The 21,194-nt window shown below is 40.2% G+C and overlaps 5 protein-coding genes across 7 annotated transcripts; 4 read left to right on the forward strand and 1 right to left on the reverse strand.

Moving 5' to 3' along the window:
• The first annotated feature begins 1,689 nt into the window (after window positions 1–1,689).
• On the forward strand, window positions 1,690–2,763 carry LOC102703080 (metallothionein-like protein 4C). The gene is made up of 3 exons (XM_006664059.3): window positions 1,690–1,877; window positions 2,157–2,237; window positions 2,397–2,763. The coding sequence occupies exons 1-3, from the start codon at window positions 1,822–1,824 to the stop codon at window positions 2,491–2,493; spliced, it is 234 nt and encodes a 77-aa protein (XP_006664122.1). The 5' UTR covers window positions 1,690–1,821; the 3' UTR covers window positions 2,494–2,763.
• A 443-nt stretch (window positions 2,764–3,206) lies between these two features.
• On the forward strand, window positions 3,207–4,859 carry LOC102703354 (mitochondrial import inner membrane translocase subunit Tim9). The gene is made up of 2 exons (XM_006664060.2): window positions 3,207–3,383; window positions 4,385–4,859. Exons 1-2 carry the CDS (start codon window positions 3,289–3,291, stop codon window positions 4,569–4,571), a joined length of 282 nt encoding a protein of 93 aa, XP_006664123.1. The 5' UTR covers window positions 3,207–3,288; the 3' UTR covers window positions 4,572–4,859.
• Window positions 4,860–6,197: 1,338 nt separating this feature from the next.
• LOC102711666 lies at window positions 6,198–7,276 on the reverse strand. Its single transcript, XM_006664592.3, has one exon. It carries the CDS (start codon window positions 7,198–7,200, stop codon window positions 6,412–6,414), a length of 789 nt encoding a protein of 262 aa, XP_006664655.3. The 5' UTR covers window positions 7,201–7,276; the 3' UTR covers window positions 6,198–6,411.
• Window positions 7,277–11,520: 4,244 nt separating this feature from the next.
• Window positions 11,521–12,174, forward strand: LOC121055984. Its single transcript, XM_040529479.1, has one exon. It carries the CDS (start codon window positions 11,556–11,558, stop codon window positions 11,991–11,993), a length of 438 nt encoding a protein of 145 aa, XP_040385413.1. The 5' UTR covers window positions 11,521–11,555; the 3' UTR covers window positions 11,994–12,174.
• A 5,170-nt stretch (window positions 12,175–17,344) lies between these two features.
• Window positions 17,345–19,981, forward strand: LOC102711939. Of its 3 annotated transcripts, none has more exons than XR_001551555.1 (2): window positions 17,345–17,466; window positions 17,936–18,092. XR_001551555.1 is itself a non-coding variant. In XM_040529524.1 (2 exons), the coding sequence occupies exons 1-2, from the start codon at window positions 17,437–17,439 to the stop codon at window positions 19,928–19,930; spliced, it is 534 nt and encodes a 177-aa protein (XP_040385458.1). In that variant the 5' UTR covers window positions 17,347–17,436; the 3' UTR covers window positions 19,931–19,981. The 3 variants fall into 3 exon arrangements, 2 of the variants coding, with proteins under 2 accessions (XP_040385458.1, XP_040385459.1); XM_040529524.1 differs by lacking the exon at window positions 17,936–18,092 and adding an exon at window positions 19,427–19,981 and having other exon boundaries at window positions 17,347–17,466; XM_040529525.1 differs by lacking the exon at window positions 17,936–18,092 and adding an exon at window positions 19,427–19,981 and having other exon boundaries at window positions 17,350–17,445.
• The last annotated feature ends 1,213 nt before the right edge of the window (window positions 19,982–21,194 follow it).

Genomic DNA, 21,194 nt, shown 5'->3' on the forward strand with positions numbered 1-21,194 from the left:
ACTTTAATAATGGTGTCATCTGTAACTCTAAAAAATTCAACATAAAAAATACAGCTTATATTTAGAGGAAAAAGAGAAAATAGTTACTAACAAGTAAAGTGAACCACTTTCAATAGTTTAGGTAATATGAGGCAAATAATAATTTAATGGGTTAAGTCACTCAACAAAATAGTAGTAGCTAGAAAATAAAATGGACCTTAGGATAATATGAACCAAAAAAAACCAATTTAGTGGGTTAATTGATCCTATAAAATATTTAGAATGTAAAGTCAACTTTGTTTTTTTTAAAAGAAATAACATTCTGGTCCTTTATTGGCAATCTGAAAAGTGGACCAAAAGTTAAAGCTATTCACGATTCAAGGGGTCTTTTGCAAAAAGAAAAAGAAATACTTCCACGCGGCTTCCCACGGCGGCAACACGGGCCTTCCGATACATCGATCAGACGGCTCACGTATTTGTTAAAATGCTTTGATATATTTGAATTTACGTTAGATCATTCGTCTTATTTAAAATATATATAATTATTATTTATTTGTTATGATTTGATTTACTATATGAACTTTAAAAATATAATTTTATATATTTACATAAATATTTTAAATCAGGTGGACGAGTAGTTTGATAAACCAACCCGCGCTTTAAAGTGAATCTAGAGCAGTTTCATGTTTGATCAGGTCGTGATAGAATTTTATCAAACTCAAATGCCGCCCACCTCATGCTAGAAATCGTATTTGCAAGTGTTCGTATTCGATGTGTGCAAGATATGTTTAAGTATGCGGCTGGTCTGGTGTAGCTAGCGCCGTGGGTTTAAATTAAGGAAGAATGATTTGGTCAGTAGCTTAAGGGATTTGAATTCTTGTGGCACGATAAACTTGAGTTGAACGAAAAACAAGGCACGTCAGTTTTATATTTCAATTTGCGTATGAAATTTGAATCCTATTCGTGCCAGAAATCTGAATTGTATATTTCAATCCATACTCTTAGATCATTCAAATTGACATTTGCACGATGATGAGTGCTTTTTCGTGTGTGGGATAGGTACAGGTTTGACTTTTGGGAACTTAATCAAATCCAGCGTGATTCATGAAAGAAATTTGAATTCAACTCTTGAAAGAAGCCTATTCAATTTTAAGCTGTGCAATAATGCATCTATCTTAAACAAACAGTCTGCATCACAGTACCGATGCGATATTGAAACAGCTAAGAACTCAATCAAATTCAACGGTTTTTTTTGAGATGGAAGTTTAAATCCAGTTCATACAAGAAACGTATTCAAATTGTTTGATTTAAATACGAGCAATAATGCGTCCACTTTAAGCAAAGGGTTGACATCATGGTATGGAAGCAAATTTGAACCAGTCACAAAATTGAATCACATTTGTCCACAAACTTGGTTCAGAGTTATCTCAAAAAAGAAGCTTGGTTGTCGGTTCAGATTAATAGTAATTAGAATATCTCAACCATTGTGTGCAAGCAACTATATGAAAATCGTCACTATCATATATTTCTTGGGTACTCGTCATTCTCTAGTACTCAGATTCATCTACGAATGATACAAATTAAGGCCAAAGAAATTGCATTTTCTTTCAGACAAATACGTACAGAAAACTGACGTCGATGAATGATAGTGATTTTTTTTTTAATTTCAACCAGCTGCATCTTTCTGGCAAGATAATGCTTGACACATTGTGCAGCTTCTTCAGTATAAATAGGGCCTCATATATGCAGTGAGTTGAGTTCATATCAAAGCTTCAGCCTCTCATTCCATACAACTAAACAAGTTCCTGGAGAGTTTGCAAGAGACCTAAAAAGATCAGGATCATGTCGTGCGGTGGAAGTTGCAGCTGCGGTTCATGTGGATGCGGCGGTGGCTGCGGGTACGTACATGCTATCTTCAGTTACTGAATCTGAATATATTTTCTCTGTATATTTGTCAAGCTAATTAAACTGACATAAAATTTCAGAATTCAGTGGTAGAACCCAGTTAGTTTGGGTGATATTGATGCAGACCATGCACTATTTTCCATGATAAAAAGCATGCTGCTGCAACCATTATGTTTGTGTCTCCTATTGACTATGAAGCCTCATATAAGATGAGACAAGATCATCATTTCCGTAAACTGAATTTTCATGTTCTACTCTTTTTCTTGGTTCAGAAAGATGTACCCTGATCTGGTTGAGAAGACCACCACAACCACAGCAGCCACCACTGTCCTCGGTGTTGCGCCTGAGAAGGGGTATGAAATATCTCTGAATCTTTTGCTCTGATCAAAAAACTAAACTGAAGAAGAAAACACACCTACTCTGAATTTTTCACACTTTTACCAGATGCTATGGTATGCATCTTTTCCATGCCTGAAACTGTTCATGCCTGAATCTGATTTGTTCCATTGCAGGCACTTTGAGGGAGCTGGCAAGGCAGCTGAGTCTGGTGAGACTGCCCATGGCTGCAGCTGTGGCTCCAGCTGCAAGTGCAGCCCCTGCAACTGCTAAGGCCATGGCGATCTGTCACTGCACTACTACCCATGCACCAGCCTGCCTAGCTATGTATGTGTGAATTGTGATGAACAAATAAAGAGCCTGTCCAGTGTGCATGTGTGATGATGGCTCATGCTGTGACTCTGAATCCAGCAGTGTGTTTGTGTGTGTGTGAATGTGACAACCATGTGTGAATCAATTGTTGAAATTGTGGTTGGAAATCCATGTGGGTTTCTGACTGTATGTGAAATATAAAGATGGTTTGTCTGTAAATTTTCCTTCTTATTATCACCGTTCTATGATAGAAAATACTTATAAAATAAAATTATTTGTTAATTATTAATAAGCCGTTTTGCTTGTGCTTATAAAATGCAAAAGGATGAGGTTGGAAATAGACTACGATGAAAAAATAGTCTCAAAATCAACTCAAAATTTAAGTTTTAAAATTCAATTTCGGCTTATAAGTATAAGCATAAACGAAAATATGTGTTCTATTAATCCCAACTGTTTTGTTTTCATCATACTCCACCTTTTTTGTTTGAGTTGATGATGAAAATTCACCGAGTTATACAGAAACTTGATGAATTCCAACTCCAATGGGCCTCAAACCCGTAAAAAAAGCCCATCACAGCGCTTGAAGCCCATGCAGCCCGGCCCAAATAAAGCCCATTATCGCGTTTGGCCTTCATATATATAATAAAAAGAAAAAATAAATTCCCTGAGGTTTTAGATCTCGCCTCCTCTCCTCCCGAAGCCCAAAACCCTAGCCCTGCTCCTCCTCCTCCGGCGGCGGCGGCGGCGGCGGCGGCCATGGACAAGAGCATGCTCGGGGACCTGGACGGCCTCCCGGAGGAGGACAAGCTGCGGATGGCGGCCATGGTCGACCAGCTCCAGATCCGCGACAGGTCCCTTCTCTCGGCGCCAAGATTTGGATCACTCTCTGTTTCCTTTTTCGATTTCGCTGCTGCTCGTGCGGTCTCCGCCGTCCCGCGTGTCGGGATTCGGCGGCGGTGCTCGGTTTTTCCGGGGGACCTTGATTGGAGCGATCGCGATGAGGCCAGTTTGTGGCCACTTACTTGCTTTTACGTGCGACGATGCGGCGGAGCTGTGGGATCTTGAAGCACTTGCTCTGCTCTCCGAATCATGGGGGGGTTTTATTCCTAGGATGATAATCTTTCGGCTGCGCTGCGTCTCGATTTGATAATTCTAGTGAGGAGATTCGGTAGGCGTGGATGGAGTTGATTACTGTAGTGCAGCTGAAAGATGGATGCTTTTTTTTGTGTGTTCAGTCTTCAGTGGTATAGTTTTCTTTATTTTCTTGTTGCTTAGTATTTGCTTGCATTAATCGTTATGTGTAGTGAGAGTTTTCTTTTCAGCTGGTGTGGTAGCATCATTTGGTTGCTAGTCATTGCCAGGTTAGTTTTGTTCATGGTTTAGATGCCATTGCCAGAAATGCAAGTTTAGATTTTTTTTCCGGGGGTTTTTGCTTGTTCTTGCAGAGATTGCAAAGTATACGTTGAAGGCTAGTGATCAAATGGTCCCATTAAGTTCATGTAAGAGTTGATTAACAATTTATGCTATCTAAACCATATAGATTACAAGATTCATCTTTTTGGCTGGTTTGTGTCACTGGGTTTCACATTGCCAAAACAAATGGAGTCAGAATAACATAACCCATTGAAACAATCTTTGTAGCATGATGTTTTATTCTTTTTTGTGGCTTTAACCAGCTTCTCTTTATCATGCAATTTTCTTTGTTTTCTCCTGCATTCATGCAAGTTATATTATTTCATTTATTCCTGACGTATAAATGCCAATCATAGCTTTTATGTGCTCATATATATGCCTTTCTCTCTCAAATTTCCAACTGAAGGAAGATGAAAATTTCTTTTTTGTCATCTCACAGTTTGAGAATGTACAACTCCCTAGTGGAGCGGTGCTTTACGGACTGCGTGGACACTTTCCGTCGGAAGACCCTCGACAAACAAGAGGAGTCCTGCGTCAAGCGCTGTGCTGAGAAGTTTCTGAAGCATTCCATGAGAGTTGGCATGAGATTTGCCGAGCTTAACCAGGGCGTTGCCACACCTGACTAATTCATTGGATTTGGTTTCTACCGTTGGCAATTCTGTCAACATAAAATCTGTAAGCCTTAAATATTTGACTTTTTGAGGATATGAGAGACATCAATATTTTTCTCTTAAACCGACTGGGGACTGCTGGGTATCAAGTTGAATAAAATTACATCGAATTCCCATATTGCTAGCTGTTGCAAAGAGTCATTCTGAATCTTTTTACAGTCCTGTGTAATATACTTCTGTTATGTTTAGTTTCATATCCTGAGGATGCAGGAACCTTTAGTACACTACTATTGCTCTGTTCAATGGTGTTGATTCTACCAAGTGTGTATGATAATATCCAACATCTGTAAAGGCACCTTTTCCTCTCTCTAGAGTCTAGACACATCTACTTTGGTTGAGAGCAAAGAATATAGAACCATGCACATGAGTTCATCATGCCATCAGCACCACCAAACCGCAAGATCTTTCCTGTTCTTTCTGTTCAGATTATTAAGTAATCAACCATCATGGCATGTACTTTTCATCAGTAAAATCAATATTGGTCAGTGAATTGCTGCACATGTAACCTCCTTTATAGAGCACAACTGCTTGATGCCGTATTTTCAATCTTCCATCAACCCTCTTCACCTTCTCAATGGGCTAGCCCTGCTTCAATATTAAGCACAACACAGTCGACTCGCTTTGGGTCGTCGGATCATCAAATTGACATTCCAGATTGAGCTACTACATAACCCTGATCATTGGATGTTTCCAATGGTTAGGACATCATCACCTTCCCCTTTGGCATCTCATGGTTTGGAGCATGGCCCTTGGCAGTGGTGCCAGTGTTGGCAGGTTGGTCACCTTCTGCCCACTACCTGCTGTTCTTTCTCCAAGCTGGTTGTGCAATTGTTTTACATGTGAGGGCAGCAGGCAGCAGTGACAGATTGGAATTTTGTGGCATGTCGGTGGTGTGGCAATGTGAACCTGCTTGCTCTGAAATGTGGTTTTCACAAGTGGCATCATCATTGTGTAAGTAGTTAGTTATGTTGGCATCAAGATTGGTGTGATGCTTTCCTGATCCTTTTGAGCTTGCCTGTCTGAACTTTCTGCACTTCTGATTTGGTTGTTGATCAATTCATTTTTCTTCCTCTGCCTTTGGATGGACAGGCTGTCATTCTTGATGTTTGCATCTGTTACAAAGCATCAATGGACCTCACTGCATGACTAGTTCAGCTCTGCATCCCAAGTTTTCAACACATTTTACTATAGGTTGCAATCTTGCACATAACATTGGTAACACAAATCATTTATGGTGAGTGCATAAGTTGTGGAACAAAGTGTGGCCTAGAACCAGAATCTCATTGCTGTAAAGTACTACAGCTCAGCCTGAAGCAATCATGGTTGGTGTTCAGTTCAATTCAACATGGATGCTCTCCTAACCTAAAGCATATCTCTGTTGGAGATTTAATTCACAATACAAAAATCAGCTGAGCACTCTGAACCATGCTTGCACATTCAGATTTGCAAAATTACACAGATATGAATCCCATGCAAGAATTGAACTGTGAGAAAGTTATACAGCTCAAATACATATGCCATCACAGCATGAAACTACACAAAAGGAGTCAAAAGTAAAGCCAATATTCTACCTGAAAAAATTCTAAATTTAATTGTCTTTCTTACCAGCTTAGGAGCTATAATTACTTGACATAATTATCATGCCAATGAAGCAACTGACAAAGCCATAATTAATAATTTTCTCAATATCTCAACAACAACAAAAAACTCACATTAAGAAATTAATTAATACACACAGAAAGAAAATAAAATAAACGCTCTATTCACATTTCGTCATGAACGCGGCCTAAATGCATCAATGCACGACGCTCACCGGCGCCGCCGCCGTGGCCGCGGCGGCGCCGTCAATGCTCCTCTGCCCCGGGAGCGCGAGCATGGCGGTGTGGTCGAGGAAGTCCTTGAGCTTGGCGACGGCCTCGATGACGGCCCTGAGCTCGTCGGCGCGGGCGAAGCCGCGGGCCCCGGCGGTCCGGACGGCGTAGACGTAGAAGGTGACGCAGCCCTTGCGGAACTTGAACCGCGCCATCTCCGGCGACCGGGGGGCGGCGCGGATGAGGCGCCGCCCGACGTCCCCGAGCGGGACGACCTGCGGCCAGGCGGCGTCGGCGGCGGCCTTCGTTGCGGCGGACTCGAAGACGAACACGGCGGCCTTGGAGTTCTTGGTGCCGAGGCCCAGCGTGAGGGTGTGCCACGCGTGGTGCGCCAGGATGGCGAAGTTGGTCGGGATGTACGCCGTCGTCGTCGGCGCGAACGACAGCGGCTCGCGCTCCTCCCGCTTCTCGCCGCCGCCGGCGGCGCCGGAGGGGACGACGCGGAGGAGGTGCGGGAGCTCGAGCGGCGCGGCGCGGCGCACGGTGAGCGCGCGGGTGACGAGCTGTGCGCCGAAGCGGAGCCCCTTCACGTCGGCGCACGGCTTGAACAGCGCATCGAGCGACGTCGCCGGCGCTGCCGCCGCGGCGTTGCCCTTGGTCTTGCTCTTGCCGCCAGCGCTCGACTTCTTGGATGACGCCGCCGCCGCCGCCGCGTCATGGCCGTGGCTGCTCTTTGACCTGGACTTGCTCTTCGCCGCCTTGGGCTCCGCCATTGTCGACAACACCTCGCCAAGCCCTAGCTCCTTCGCCTCCGAACCTCACAGCACAGAGAGAGGAAGAGATCGAGAGGTTTAAGGAGCTGGAGGTGGAGAGGAGGAAGAAGAAGAGGAAGTAACTTGAAGAAGGCCACTGGTCAGAGAGGAGTTAAAAGATAACATATATATATATATATATATCTTTTTTTTCTTTTACTACCCTCTTTGTACTAAAATATAACATCATCTGGCATTCAAACTCATTCACAAATTATAACTTGTCTTATCTACTCCCTCGTTTCGACAAATCAGAATCATTTCTCATTTAATTTTCCAACTAATTCCTTATCCAAACTAATTATAACCATTCTCATTTAATTTCGCCTCACTCTTTACTCCGCGTGAAAAACATCAGATGTACTTATATTTTGAGACGAGGGAATATATCTTCTCTCTCTTTGTTTTCTCGGTATTGTGGTGTGATTTATGATATTCTCTTTATGGACACCTTCTTTTAAATTTGTGATGCTCGACTTTTTTCAGGGGATCATATTTTGAGTGTGCACTGAAAAAGGATTGCTGACAGATTTTTCCTCCTTTGGGTTTTCTGAAGAATCTGAATCTGTTATGTCTGCATGTATATGCTGGATCATACTAACTATTGAACTTATTAAAGTTTCCTGTCCTTACATCCAACTAATGAACTTTTCCCTATCCTTTGGTTGTAGAACATCAGCTATTAATCACAGTTACACCTAAATGATCAACCTAATTACCAAATTCATAACCCTGCAACTGGAATGTATCATGTGAGAGCTACACCAAACAGTTGCTGTCTCTTGTCTCTTTCCTTTTGTTAATCCCCCTGAGACTCATGTCCATCTCCATCTACACTAAAATTACATTAGTATGACCAAACTAAACCAATTATCATGCCATGCAGCTGCAACTCTGATGAAACCTACATGGCCTGAACTGAACCTGCAAATTTTCAGTTACTGTACCCAGATCTGAGGGGATGTAGATTGCAGATTCCCAGTATCAGGACACACCAAAAAATATATATATACACATTTCTTTTTTCTTTGGTTCCTTGGAAGAACAAGTATAATACTAACAAAAATTAACTTCATGAATAGTATAGTATACCAATGGCTGCATTGCGTCGAGTTGATCAGTGAGGCTTCATGTGCGGCGAGACCTGTGTCCATGTGCTGCTGCTTGCCTGCAGCCATGGCTGCATGTGAGGTACCATGATAGCTTACTAACTACAGCTAGGATGGTCACCAGGGTATTGTTAGGAACTGTTAACTTTGCCATAACTAAATGTGATTTCTGTAATTTGATTATTATGGACTGCTTGAATTGATACCCTGCCAACTCAAGATTGCATATGGACAAATTTGGTTTGCTACCAACATATAGCCAAAATATGAAATTTAGTGAAGAATATATTAGCTTCAGTGCAAACCAGATATAGGTATTATTTAAGGTACCAAAAATATATTACTAGAAGCTAAGGACTTTTTTTTTTGCCCAGAGAGAACTCTAAAAGGCTAGAGGGCTCCCAGAATTTATAATTGAATAAGAAAAGAGTTGAATTGGTTTATAGGGAAACGGCAAAACCCGGCACCGAGAGCCCTAGATAACTGCAACCTGTCAGAATCTTGATCGACAATGGTGTGTTCTGTGTGTTGTGTCCCTGTTCATCATTCTAATAAAGGGGATTAGCATTACATACGATTGAGATTGGAGAGTGCAGGTGCAGCCGAGAAGATCAGGATGAACTTTCATTTCTTTCTTTTGTTTTGTTTGTTTTGGTTTTCTAAATTTTGGTTTTTTTTGTTTGAGATGAAGACATGGTGCATGCCATGGTGATTGAGCTGGACATCTGTGTTTGTCCTTGGAAGGCTAACGAGCACATGTTGTCAGCTAGGGTCCAGGAAAGTATGAACAAAGGCCGGCCCTCTGATGAAAAAGAAGCCCGGTATGTGAACGGTGAACTGATCATATTTTGTTTGAAACTTTTGTGTTTTGTTTTCTTTTTTGAACTGAACAACCGAGGACATTGTATGTTATAATTAAAGGGGTACCCTTTAATTGATTGTGCAGTGATGCTCCAATAAGGCAATAGCTGAAGATACAGGGAACTGCAATTATGCTGCAGGTGTTTTGCTCCCACTGATAGGTAAGCTGCACATCAATCAAGCTCCCGTTAATTATTCAATAATTATGTTTGATGTGGCTTTAGACCTAAAATTCGATTGCCCTAATACCCTAATAACTGCTAAAGCCCAATTCAGCTGATCCTACTGGTTATCGATGAATCTAAAATTTTAGCTAAGTGTATGCCCGCCCGAAAAATATGGTATACAATTCGATTAGTCTATTTTAGCAAATAGATAATAATTATAAAATTCACGACATGATTCAATGTATATGCAACACCTTTTTATATTCATGTGAGTTTTTTAGAAATACGTATATATCGATATATACCGAGTATATAGTGCAGTGTATGCCAGTTCATACTTGTCGTACCCTGTAGCTCCGCCCCTAACTGCTCTGCTACTGGTAGCTCCCCCTCTTTTGAGTTTGTTGTTTTTCTTAGTTTTCCTATAGCTTCTGTGTTGGCTTGTACATTATCCTCTTATTGCCCACTGCTGTTAGCAGATGGCTGGTTTGTAATCTGTTTTTCTTCCTTCTTTATTTGTTATGAAAAGAAAATCAGATTGAGCACTGATCCTGTAGCCTTTTGCGTGTTCGCAAAAGAAAATTAAGCATGTTTGTTGTTGTTTTTCTTATATAGCTTCTGTATGTGCAAAGTCTTACATCAAGCATATGTCAGGTCTCAGGTATGCATGGTTTTTAGGAAAATCAGATTGAGCAGGCTGAGCTTAATTTCTGACTGATTCAATTCGTGATGTGTCCTGAATTTTAATCATGGCTAGCTGAAGATTTTGGTACAAGTCTGGATGAAAAAAGTTTGAGGTTCCAGCATGTACCAATTATACGTTGTCTAATGGTCTTGGCTCAAATTGAAGTATATTCTCCCTCTAGCCATCAAATATTGTAGTTTCGGATTTTTTTTAGAAGTCCATATATAATTCAATTGCACAACAATTTGATACTCCATCTGTTTCTTAACAAATAATTTTGACCTTTTATTTAAACTTTGGCGATTTTAAACTAACTAAGGTGAAAAAAAAAAGTTTGATATGTACCGTACCCCAGTCGAACTTTGGTTATTCGACAAGTGCTAAACTTGTGATTTCGTGAACCAACCTCTATTTTTATATTTTTCTTTAAAATCGTATTATTTCTAAAAAATCAATAATGTGCGACCAGTTAGACCGCGTTCGGCTTAAGTAAAAGGAAGATAAGATTAATGCATAATTAATTAATTTATTTATCATTAAAAATATAAAATAGATTAATCTAAATTTTTAAAACAACTTTCGTATAAAAATTCTTTTATAAAAATATACCGTTAGCAGTTCAGAAAATATACATGCGAAAAACTTGTAAATCTGAGATTGAGATAAGTTAGTGAGCAGCCGAAACACGGCCTTATAACAAACAGTACGATACCTGACTCCGATCCATTCAGCCATCCATTCATCAATCTAGCTGTAGATAACACTGTACCCGACTCCGGAGCCATCCAAATACCAAGGAGTATGCATGTACTGCGCACGGCTAGCAAGCTAGCTACCCGCCGCCTACCACTGCACACGCTCACTTCCTTATTTTTTCGATTCGGTTTATGCTATAAGCCAAAATTTAAAATTTTAATTTTAATATAGATTTTAAGATTTTTTTTATTTTTTATGTTTTACCTTAACTTTTAGATAGCTAAGAATATATATATATATATATATATATATATATATATATATATATATAAGTTTTAAGAGTTTTATGAGAAAAATCTAACAAATGTCATTGACACACTTAATTTTAAGAATGATATTCGTGTGTGAGTTTTATGAAATATCATCGTATAAATAAATTTGTCTAAGAAATATCATTGCCGTTAGGGTTCTGTCGGTATTTCTCCATTAAGTTCTATAGTGTGAACCGTGCATTTAACGGTAAAGATATACGGAAACCTAATGACAATAATATTTCTCAGACAAATTCGTTTGTACGATGGCATCTTATAGAACTCGCACACATTAATAATGTTTCTAAGAGTTAGACGTTTACCATCAACATTTTTTAGTTTTTCCTAAGTTTTAATTAAAATATATTTTTAATTACAAATGTATAATTTGTCCTTTTCTAATCATCACCCCCACCGAAGCAGCTAGCTGGCTACTAGTACCATATCGAACTATGGGTAGGAAGGAGCTAGCTTAGCAGTTAGCACGATGCGTCGCCGCCACATTGCTGTCCCGGCCGCCGCCGCCGCCGTCTCCATTCTGGCCGCCCCCATGCTCCTCCTCCTCCTCCACGCCGTCGCCGGCGGCGGGGTGGACGTCGGCAGCAGCAGCAGGTACGCGTCGGCCGCAGGAGGCGGCGCGAGCTGGCGGTGGTGGGGGCACGGGCACGCCACCGCCGTGCTCCCGCCGACGCCGCTGCAGCAGCGCCAGCTGCTGGAGGACGAGATGGCGCCGGAGGTCCTCCCGGTGTTCGCCGCCGCCGCCGGCGCCAGCCTCGCCGTCACAGCGGGGCGAAACGGCTACGCCTCCGTCGGGAGCCTCGACGGGGGCCGCGCGGTGTGCCCGAGGAGCGGCGGCTGCGCCGGCGGCCCGGGGAGGCCCTACACCCGGCCGTGCACGTACATGAACATGTGCCGGCGGCCGTGATGACCAAGGTCGCGTTCTTTCTCTGTATTATTTTTAGTTTTCGCTCGGTTTCTTACGAATAATTTTCTTTAAGAAAGTTCACCGTCTTAAATTTTCAATTTTGGAACACCTCTGTCCTAAAAAAAATAGTGCACACCCTAGATAACACTGCGCTAGACTCCGGAGCCCGTCCAAATTAGTACTCCCTCTGTTTCGTAATTGACTTTTTTTTTTATGTTTGATCATTTATCTTATTAAAAAGTTATGAAAATATTATTTATTTTGTACTTACTTTTTGATATCAAAAGAACTTTAATTTGTAACACCTCTGTCCTAAAAAATAGTTTATTTTTAAGTTCTCTTATTTATCGCATAAAGATTTCATTTTGTAGTAATTATTGTCAGGGCCGGTCCTCACATTTAAGGGGCCTAGGGGCAATGGAGGACCTCCCAAACAAAAAAAATCACCGTTGAACTCAATTTGACAATATCTATTATATTATTGAAAAGCATGAATACCTCATTCCTCAAATTTTGTTCTCTGAAAAAAACACCTAAAAATATATCATTTTAGAACCGTTGTGAAATAACAGAAATAACATAGTTCTACATATGTAATATATTATAGGCTTAGCAACCAAGAACATCATGCGTCGTCGCGTCCGAAGCTGACAGAAGCGCAGAATGACGTTTCACGTTTGCGGCCAGAACTTAAGGGGCGTTTATGGCAGAAATTTTTGGTAGAAATATCACATCGGATATTTGATCGGATATCGGTAAGGGGTTTTTGGACACGAATAAAAAAACGAATTTTACAACTCACCTGGAAACCGCGAGACGAATTTTTTGAGACTAATTATGCCATCATTAGCACATATTGGTTACTGTAGCACTTATGGCTAATCATGGACTAATTAGTCTTAAAAATTCGTCTCACAATTTCTCTCATAACTATGCAATTAGTTTTTTGATTCATCTATGTTTAATGCTTCATTTAGATGTTCAAAAATTCGATGTGATGTTTTTGAAAAAAATTTTGGGAATTAAACCGGGCCTTAGCATAACGATATATATTTCAATCCTTTGGATCAGATTGGGCCATACTACTATTTGTTAATCGGGCCAAATCTAATTATGTTTCTAATCATGTTTAATTTATACATACATATGTATATATATGGGCTGGGGGCCAGGGCGGTCTCCCCGACTGACCTGCCTCAGGGCCCGGCCCTGATTATTGTATCGAAGTTCGATAAAATTGGAAATAAATACATTAAGATTTGAAAAGATAGGAGACATTTGTATTGGAGTTTAGAAAAGTGAAGAACAATTTAGTATTTGTGTATATATATCGGAGTCAACTCAAGCTATAATAACTTAAAGAAAGACTAAATATACCCATTTTTTTCTTGTTGCTATCTGGGCATAAGTGGCCGAATTTAAGGCTGCAGATTATCAGATAGGAGTATATCAGTGTGATGCCCGAAATGATAGGAGGAAAAGGAGGAGAGCCCAGTAGTTGCATCAGCGAGCAGGCCGGCTACCTACCAAGAGTGCACCAGCAGCACTAGGCCGTGGGCATAAGCAAACAGGAGCTGCAGTTGTATTTTCTCCAAAGAAAAAAAAAACAGCACCAACAGCAACAGCAATGCACCATGCCGCTGCAAGGTGTGTAGCTTTAGAGCAATGGACTGATGGATCGAGGGGAGCAGTTTCCTATGTCATTTAGATAGTTATCAAAAATATAAAAAAAATTAACAAGATAGATTTATATGAGTTATATCACTCTCTCCCTTCTGGACGATGCCTCTGAAAGCTTACCACTGCCTAAATAGGATCTTCCTAGCAACTTATCGTCATGTAACAGGCTATTCTACATGATAAGTAGGCTCACATCACGTAGTGCCCCATTTATCATTTTTTTCTCACTTTATGTAAAAGAATTAATTCTGAGATTTATACCTGGAGTAAACTGAGTATACAAGCCGGCTCAAACCTATCTAAACCAAACACTTAAGCCTAACATGTCGAACTAGAATAAAAACACACACAGACCAAAACACTACCAATGAGGTAGGGTATTCACATGTAATTATAAGAAATGACATCGACGAGTATAAATTCACGAAATACAATGAAGTCATCGTTAGCATTATGCTAGCATCCCTTCGTTAAATGCTATCGGGTGAATAATGTATTAATAGTATAAGCTAGATACAACCTTAAGAGCAAGTATAATAATAGACTATAAGTTGACTATAAGCTGATGTAGAGGAAATAGGTAATAAAAAAGGAGTAGGGTTGGCTCACATGCAAGAGCCAGCTATACACCAACTCTAAAAAAATACATTAAATGCAAAGGTAAGAGAAAGAGATAAGAGATAAAAATTATAGCGAATCTTAGCTAGTAAGTTGGTTTTACTATTAAACTTGCTCTAACAGCGATGATTTTCATAAATAAAACTGTTTTTACGATATCATTTTGTATACGGTTGAAAAAAAACACTGCGTGTATGCATATGCACCGCCGTTTGATCTGTACAATGAATTTGCCACGTGGTGGAGTGGCAGCAAATAGTGCTGCGTTTCGGTGTTTGCTTCATACTCCATCCATCGTCTTTGTGTTCTGCGATGATCGATCTCGTGTCCCCCCGTGATCGATCGATCGTTGTTCGTTTCTGCTGTACTACACCTAAGTCGCAATGCAATGCAAGTAATGGAGTATAATTGTATGAATATGTATGGAAAATATAAGAAATCACATTGACATACGGCTAAGTATAGAAAATGATATCTGTGCACGAGAGTTCATCGAAATACAATCATACAGATAACTTTGTCTAATAAATATCATCCTAGTTTGGTTCTTATCCATCTCATGCCATTAAATATATTATTTATCTTATAACACTTAAACAGAGGATGGCTGATGGAATCATAATAGCGAGTGATATAGCTCATTAGACAATATTTGATAGACTCGTAATTTATTAGAATTATAGCCAGTGACGAATCTAGATGTTATTATATTGTATACAATTTGATAAATCATTTAGTAAATCAGTGATAATGGTAAAATTGACAACATAATTCAATATACATACACTAATTAGAGTAATTTTATAGTACTTGAGTAGGTATTAAGAGATATCAAAATTTTAGTGTAAAATTTAATACCTTACAGTATGATACCTCATGGTACCTTCTCAAGTACGTAAAATTGCTCACTAATTAACACATATTTATATTCATGAGTTTTTTAGAATTATATGTACCTATGTCGAGTATGAGGGCAGGTATGCCAGTACTCCATACATCCTATCGACGATGCAGTACCCGCACCGGCCGGCCGCCGGTGTCTTGCTCCTCCTCCTCCTCCTCGTTTTCCTCCTCTGCCTCGGGGCACCCGGGGTGGTCACCGCCGGCGCCAGGAACGAAGCTGCCCACGGTGACCGCGGCAGCGCCGTCGTCGGCGACGTGGCTCCAGCAGTACTACCGGCAGTGCGGCGGCTGGAGGATGCGGTGGTGGAGCCGGAGCGGCCGGCGGCGGCTGGTGGCGGCGTCCTCGCCGTACGGCGGGCAGGGCGATACGGCGGCCGCCACATCTCCTACCGCGCCATTGATCCGAGCAGCGTGGCGTGCCCGCGCGGCCGCTGCGCCGCCAGAGGGAGTTCCTACACGCGGCCGTGCACGTACTGCGGCAAGCGACGGTGATCACTGACGTCACGTGTACGTACGTGTGGGTTCCAACAAATTAATCGATCGTCATGGTGTCTCAGAAATAAACGTTGCCCTTTTGCATCTAGTGTTCTTAATTTGTAGGTGAAAGCTGGATAATCTTATCGATTCAGTGTTCCTTTTTAGATGAATTCATCGATGTTTATTAATTGCTTACTCTGTTTCGTAATGTGATTTTTTTAACTTTGTCTAAATAAATATGGATATGAATGAATTATATAAAACCATATATATTGATCGATTAATAAATCTAAATATAACCAGAAAATCTGATAGTATAGTATAGAACGGACTGATTGAACTCGTGCTTACGCCGGAGGAACCTGCTACTACTGTTGAGCTCCTTAATTTGTCATTCACCAGGGGTTATTGCTGCCACAAGGAGCAGAATTTGGGGAATTGAACTCTGCATACATTCAGTTGTCCCGTAAGCTAATGTGTTGTCCCGTAGGCTAGGCCTGGGCCTACTTCTTCTGTCCTAAAAAAACTAATTCTTCAGGTTTCCGTGTCCAACTTTTGACCATCTGTCTTATTTAAATTTTTTTAGAAAATTAGAGAAAAATTAGTTACACGTAAAGTACTATTCGTGATTTATTATCTAATAAAAACAAAAATATCAATCGCAAAAAAAATTTAAATAAGATGAAGAGTCAAAAATTAAAGATAAAAAGTGAAAAATTGGTTATTTTAGAACGGAGAGAGTAGATATTGAAGCCCTAAAGCTTAAAAAAGTTCGAAATTTATTAAAAACCCAAAAGAGCCTGGTTTGGCCTAAGAAAACCCAGGGGTCAGGCTAGGCCTAAGCTTTGTTTTTCTCTTCATAGTTGAGCTCGGACATAGGTTTTCTAGCCAGGCTTTTTCTAGGTCTGCCCGACCCAAGATTTGAACATACATAGAGAGGAAGGTGCGGTGGTGCAGAGTACTCTAGCATAAATCAATGACATGTTAAAAAACGAACCTGTTATATATGATGTCTCCATGTTCTTAGCGTGTTATATTTATACCCATCACAGACTTATTCCGTGATGGGTCATAACTATAACCCGTCAGATATGAATAAATGCCTATGACAGGTTATAACTCATAGCAAGCGAGTATTATTTATACCTGTCATACATAAGCTTATTTGCGACGGGATAATTTTATCGGTTAAAGATGTAGAGTCACCCAAATGGGATCAGTACTGTTTCTGCAATGCTGCTTACTAACATGTGGCTCCATATATAAATGAGCAGTACCGCAGAGGATCTGGACTAAAGTCACCGATGCGAGGTTCTCTAGTAGTGTAATTGCAAATTTCGTTCTCCATTTAGGCCGCGTTCGGCAGACCCCCCTTAGTTAACTTATCTCTCTTGTTTTCCGTACGCACGCTTCCTGAACTGCAAAACGGTGTAATTTTTTACAAAAATTTTCTATAGGAAAGTTGTTTTAAAAAATCATATTAATCTATTTTATATTTTTAATAATTAATAAATAATAAATCATATATTAATCTATTAATACGTTTACCGTGCCAGGGCATAAGTTAACTCAGCACTAGCATTTTGAGGACTAAAGTACATTCATGGCCTGAGGCCACTACTGCTGTAGCTAGCCGAGTGGCTATCTATAAAAATGGTACTGCACGCGAGGCCACTGGCCAGTGCTCTCCTGTGTGCCGATGGGGTCCAATTCAGAAGCTAAGATCAAGCTTGTTAAAGGGAGGTTAAGATGACACTGAGGACTCATGTGTCAGGTTTGCATCATGCATAAGTCAGTAAGTATTTTATTATGTTTTAATACGTATAACCCGATGTTTTTTGGGTTGGCTTAGAATGTTTCACTGGATTTTTTTCTTATGTTGTTTAATTCACGGCCACTACAGATGCGTAATAACTAGATCTGAAATAGTACTCTTGTGATTTTTCGATGTTTCGTTGAATATATTTTCAATGTTCATGTATGTTAAATCAAAAGGGTGCAGTGACTTCTTTATTATGTTTCTTTTTTGGCTTTGGTTGGATAGATAATACAATTTTCAATAGATAAAACTTAATGTTTCATACTACTCCATACAAGAAAAAATGTTTTAGAGTATGATTCGATTGTGTTTCATCAGTTAAATAACTAAAACATTTTTAGTGAATAATGAAATATTTCTTCATATGTGATGAAACCATGGTTCGAAGCTAGAACAACATATAGGTGTCACATGCTTATTTTTTAGTGTTTTGAATCAATTTTAGATTGTTGCAGGTGCTTGAGTTTGAACCAAGAGGGGTGCGTATATGATGAAAATGGATAAATTCTATCTACAAAAATCTTCTGAACTTGGTTCTTAGAAACCACCTTCTCTATCACAGCTTCACCCTAGATGAGACAAAAATCTGACGGGAAAATACAGTTATGTGAGATCTTGTTGTAAAGAATAAATTGCAACAAATATAACAATTCAATCAAATTGTAAATCAGATAAATATTTTAAAAACTATTATGATTTAAAGCTTTCTTGAAGTAGTATTGTCACTCCAACGATGGAGATAGGCGCCAGATTTTTTTTTTCTGGCCTGATTTGGCTTTACCCTTTTCAGCCGAATTCAGTTAGCAAACCTTACAGATTAAATTGGATTGTGATGGTGAGCATGCATGGAATTCAGTTAGCAAACCTTACACATGTTTAAGTATCTGAGATTTTGACTTTCTGTTTGTAATGTTTAACTACTCGTCCTATTAAAAAATTTGAAAGTATTATTTATTTTGTTTATATTTTCTTTATTATTAAAAGTATTTTAAGTATTACTTATATATTTTTATATTTACACTAAATTTTTGAATAAGACGAATTGTCAAAAATTATAAGTGAATAGTCAGAATCCCTATATATTATGGGACATTGGTAGTATATATGAAGCGTGCATATAGCCCATATATAACAGTGGCTCTAGCTTAATTAACACCATAACTAAAGCTTGTATGCGCCAGGCTTGTGTCATGCATAAGTCAGCCAAATCGCAATCATTGGGTAATTAAGCATAGTATCAACATTAGCCTGGTAATTTCCCTAAAAATTTCGGGTTTTGTGTGAATTTAGCGAAATATAATTTCACATTTTCCGATGCCCCCGACAGAAATTAAGAGGTTCTTAACCGGCACTATCTCTGTCATGTACTACCTCCTGTTTACTGTTGTAGATTTTATAAGCAGGGAGTAAGGTTGAATGGTTGATGCCACTTAATTATTCGGACATGAGTGAAAGGCTAGATGGGAGGAAGATTGAAAGAATATTAGATAAGGAGTAATTGAAATGATAAATAATATTTTAAATAATGATAGTATAAAATTGAAAGCATGGAAATAGTTATATATATTCTAGAATCTACTAGCAGCAAGTGCAGCAGGTTCTACATTATTGTCGTGCTGGATTTTAATTAATATAATATTGTACGCCCTGGAGGGGCTGGGTCAAGGCCTATTATCTTCGGCCGTTGGAACTGAGTAACTGACCAATTAGCAGCACACGTAAAAGTAATTAAGATAGTATTGATTGAGTACTAATTATTAAAATCTAAAAATTGGTCATTTAACTTTTTAAAGTTGATCCTACCCAAAGAGTTTTAGCACGAAAGACATGTTTCACGGTTTTAAAAAAAACATGCTAACGAAAAACGAGACCGCATCACCAGCAGAAAAATGAATATAAGTATCTCAGGCTCGCTATATATATGTGTATCAAGCAGGGTGTGCAGACAGGTGGTCGTTTTCCGTCCTGCTCGCTCATGGTCATGGGCGTACGCCTGCTGCCGCCCCGCCATGTCCCGGCGGCCGCCGCCGTCGTGATCCTCACGGCCCTCGCCGCCTCCGCGGCCGGCGGCGTGGAAGACAGTATGGGTAGCAAGTACTTGTACGACGACGGCGGGGCGGTCGTAGGCGCGACGACGGTACTGAACTCCACCGCCGACACCACCGTGGTGCCGGTGGCGCCACGGCTGACCGCAGCGGCCACGACACGCCGCCGCCGCTGTCTGCAGGAAGCAGCGGTGGTGGAGGACGAGGTGCCGCCGGAATTCCCGGTGGCCCTCGTCGGCGTCGGTGGTGGGCGGGAGGACGACAAGGTCCGTCGGTCGCTTGACAAGGACAAACTCTACTGCAAGCCGGACGAGTGCGTCGGCGGCTCTTCGTACATCTACCACGGCCACGGCTGCATTTACGAAAATCATTGCCAGAGCGGTCCTCCGCAGTGACCACCATGACATGTGTCACGATATTTCATATATATAAATCCATATATACCACCTCTCTCTCTCTCTATCTATATATATATATATATATATATATATATGACGCTTTGAGCGCTACGTAACACAGCGCGTGATTCAGCATCAGTACCCCCGACCCCACAAACTGTCCATCGTCCATATCCCACCTCCATGTGATACCAGTTAAATTCTAACTTTCGGAGCAACATACCATACTGTCCATCGCTCCTATCCCACCTCTATGTGGTACTAGTTAAATTTTAACTTTTGGAGCACCAGACCGCATGTAGCGATTCAAGTTAAAAATTTACCGCGTGATTTAGCACACTCTACTTTCAAGTTTTCGTTAATTAATTTTTAACTACGCAAACCTTTCATGGGGACTAAAAGCCATGGGGTCATCAGTTAACTTTTAACTCCTCAACAGTAAACGCACACATTTCTTTTACGTTGTCATCAGTTAAATTTTAACTCCACATCATATTCCAATAAACACCTCACGCATATATAAGTTATTTTTTAACTCAATACTCGTATCTGTCAGTTATTTTTTTTAACTCCACTAGCTTTGTTCGGTGGTGGTGGTGAGAGGGGGTGGGCTGATATGGAAGTTGGTTGGTTGATCGTTGTGTGATGCGCTACGTTGCTTCGTAGTGCGCAGCGTTTTTATGGCGCGCTGTGTAGCGCCACGGTACGCGCGTGCGTGTGTATATATATATATGAACATATTATATCTAATATAGTGTACACATCTTAAGAATACATGTAAGGTTAAGATTGTACGGGTACATGAAATCTTTTGAGTTGGTACCATGGGACTGCTTAATTAGTACTACTTCTATTTTATATTATAAGATTTTCTAGTCTCTTGTAAATTCATTTATCGATGAATATATATAATCCATATATATGTCTAGATTTATTAACATTCATATGAATCTATTTAATGCTAGAAAGTCTTAAATTGCGATAGAAATCTCTTCGATAGTCGCCATATAATTCCCATTAATTTACAGATGACTGGATTGCGTTAAGTTTTTTCCTAATGATCTGACCGCCAGTAGTACTGCATTTTGGTGCTATCGGCAGGTGCAGACCTACCCATTGGATAGGGTGGCCACACCTCTAGACCCATTTCTATTGAAGATTCCAAAACTTATCATGTTCTTGGTAGTTTGGCCTTGAGTATGGTCAAAACATAATAGCATAGTGCCTTTTCAAGTGTTACATAGCCTTATTGCTTCTATCA

Source organism: Oryza brachyantha, chromosome 12 (assembly GCF_000231095.2).
Source record: "Oryza brachyantha chromosome 12, ObraRS2, whole genome shotgun sequence".
Lineage (NCBI taxonomy): Eukaryota > Viridiplantae > Streptophyta > Magnoliopsida > Poales > Poaceae > Oryza > Oryza brachyantha.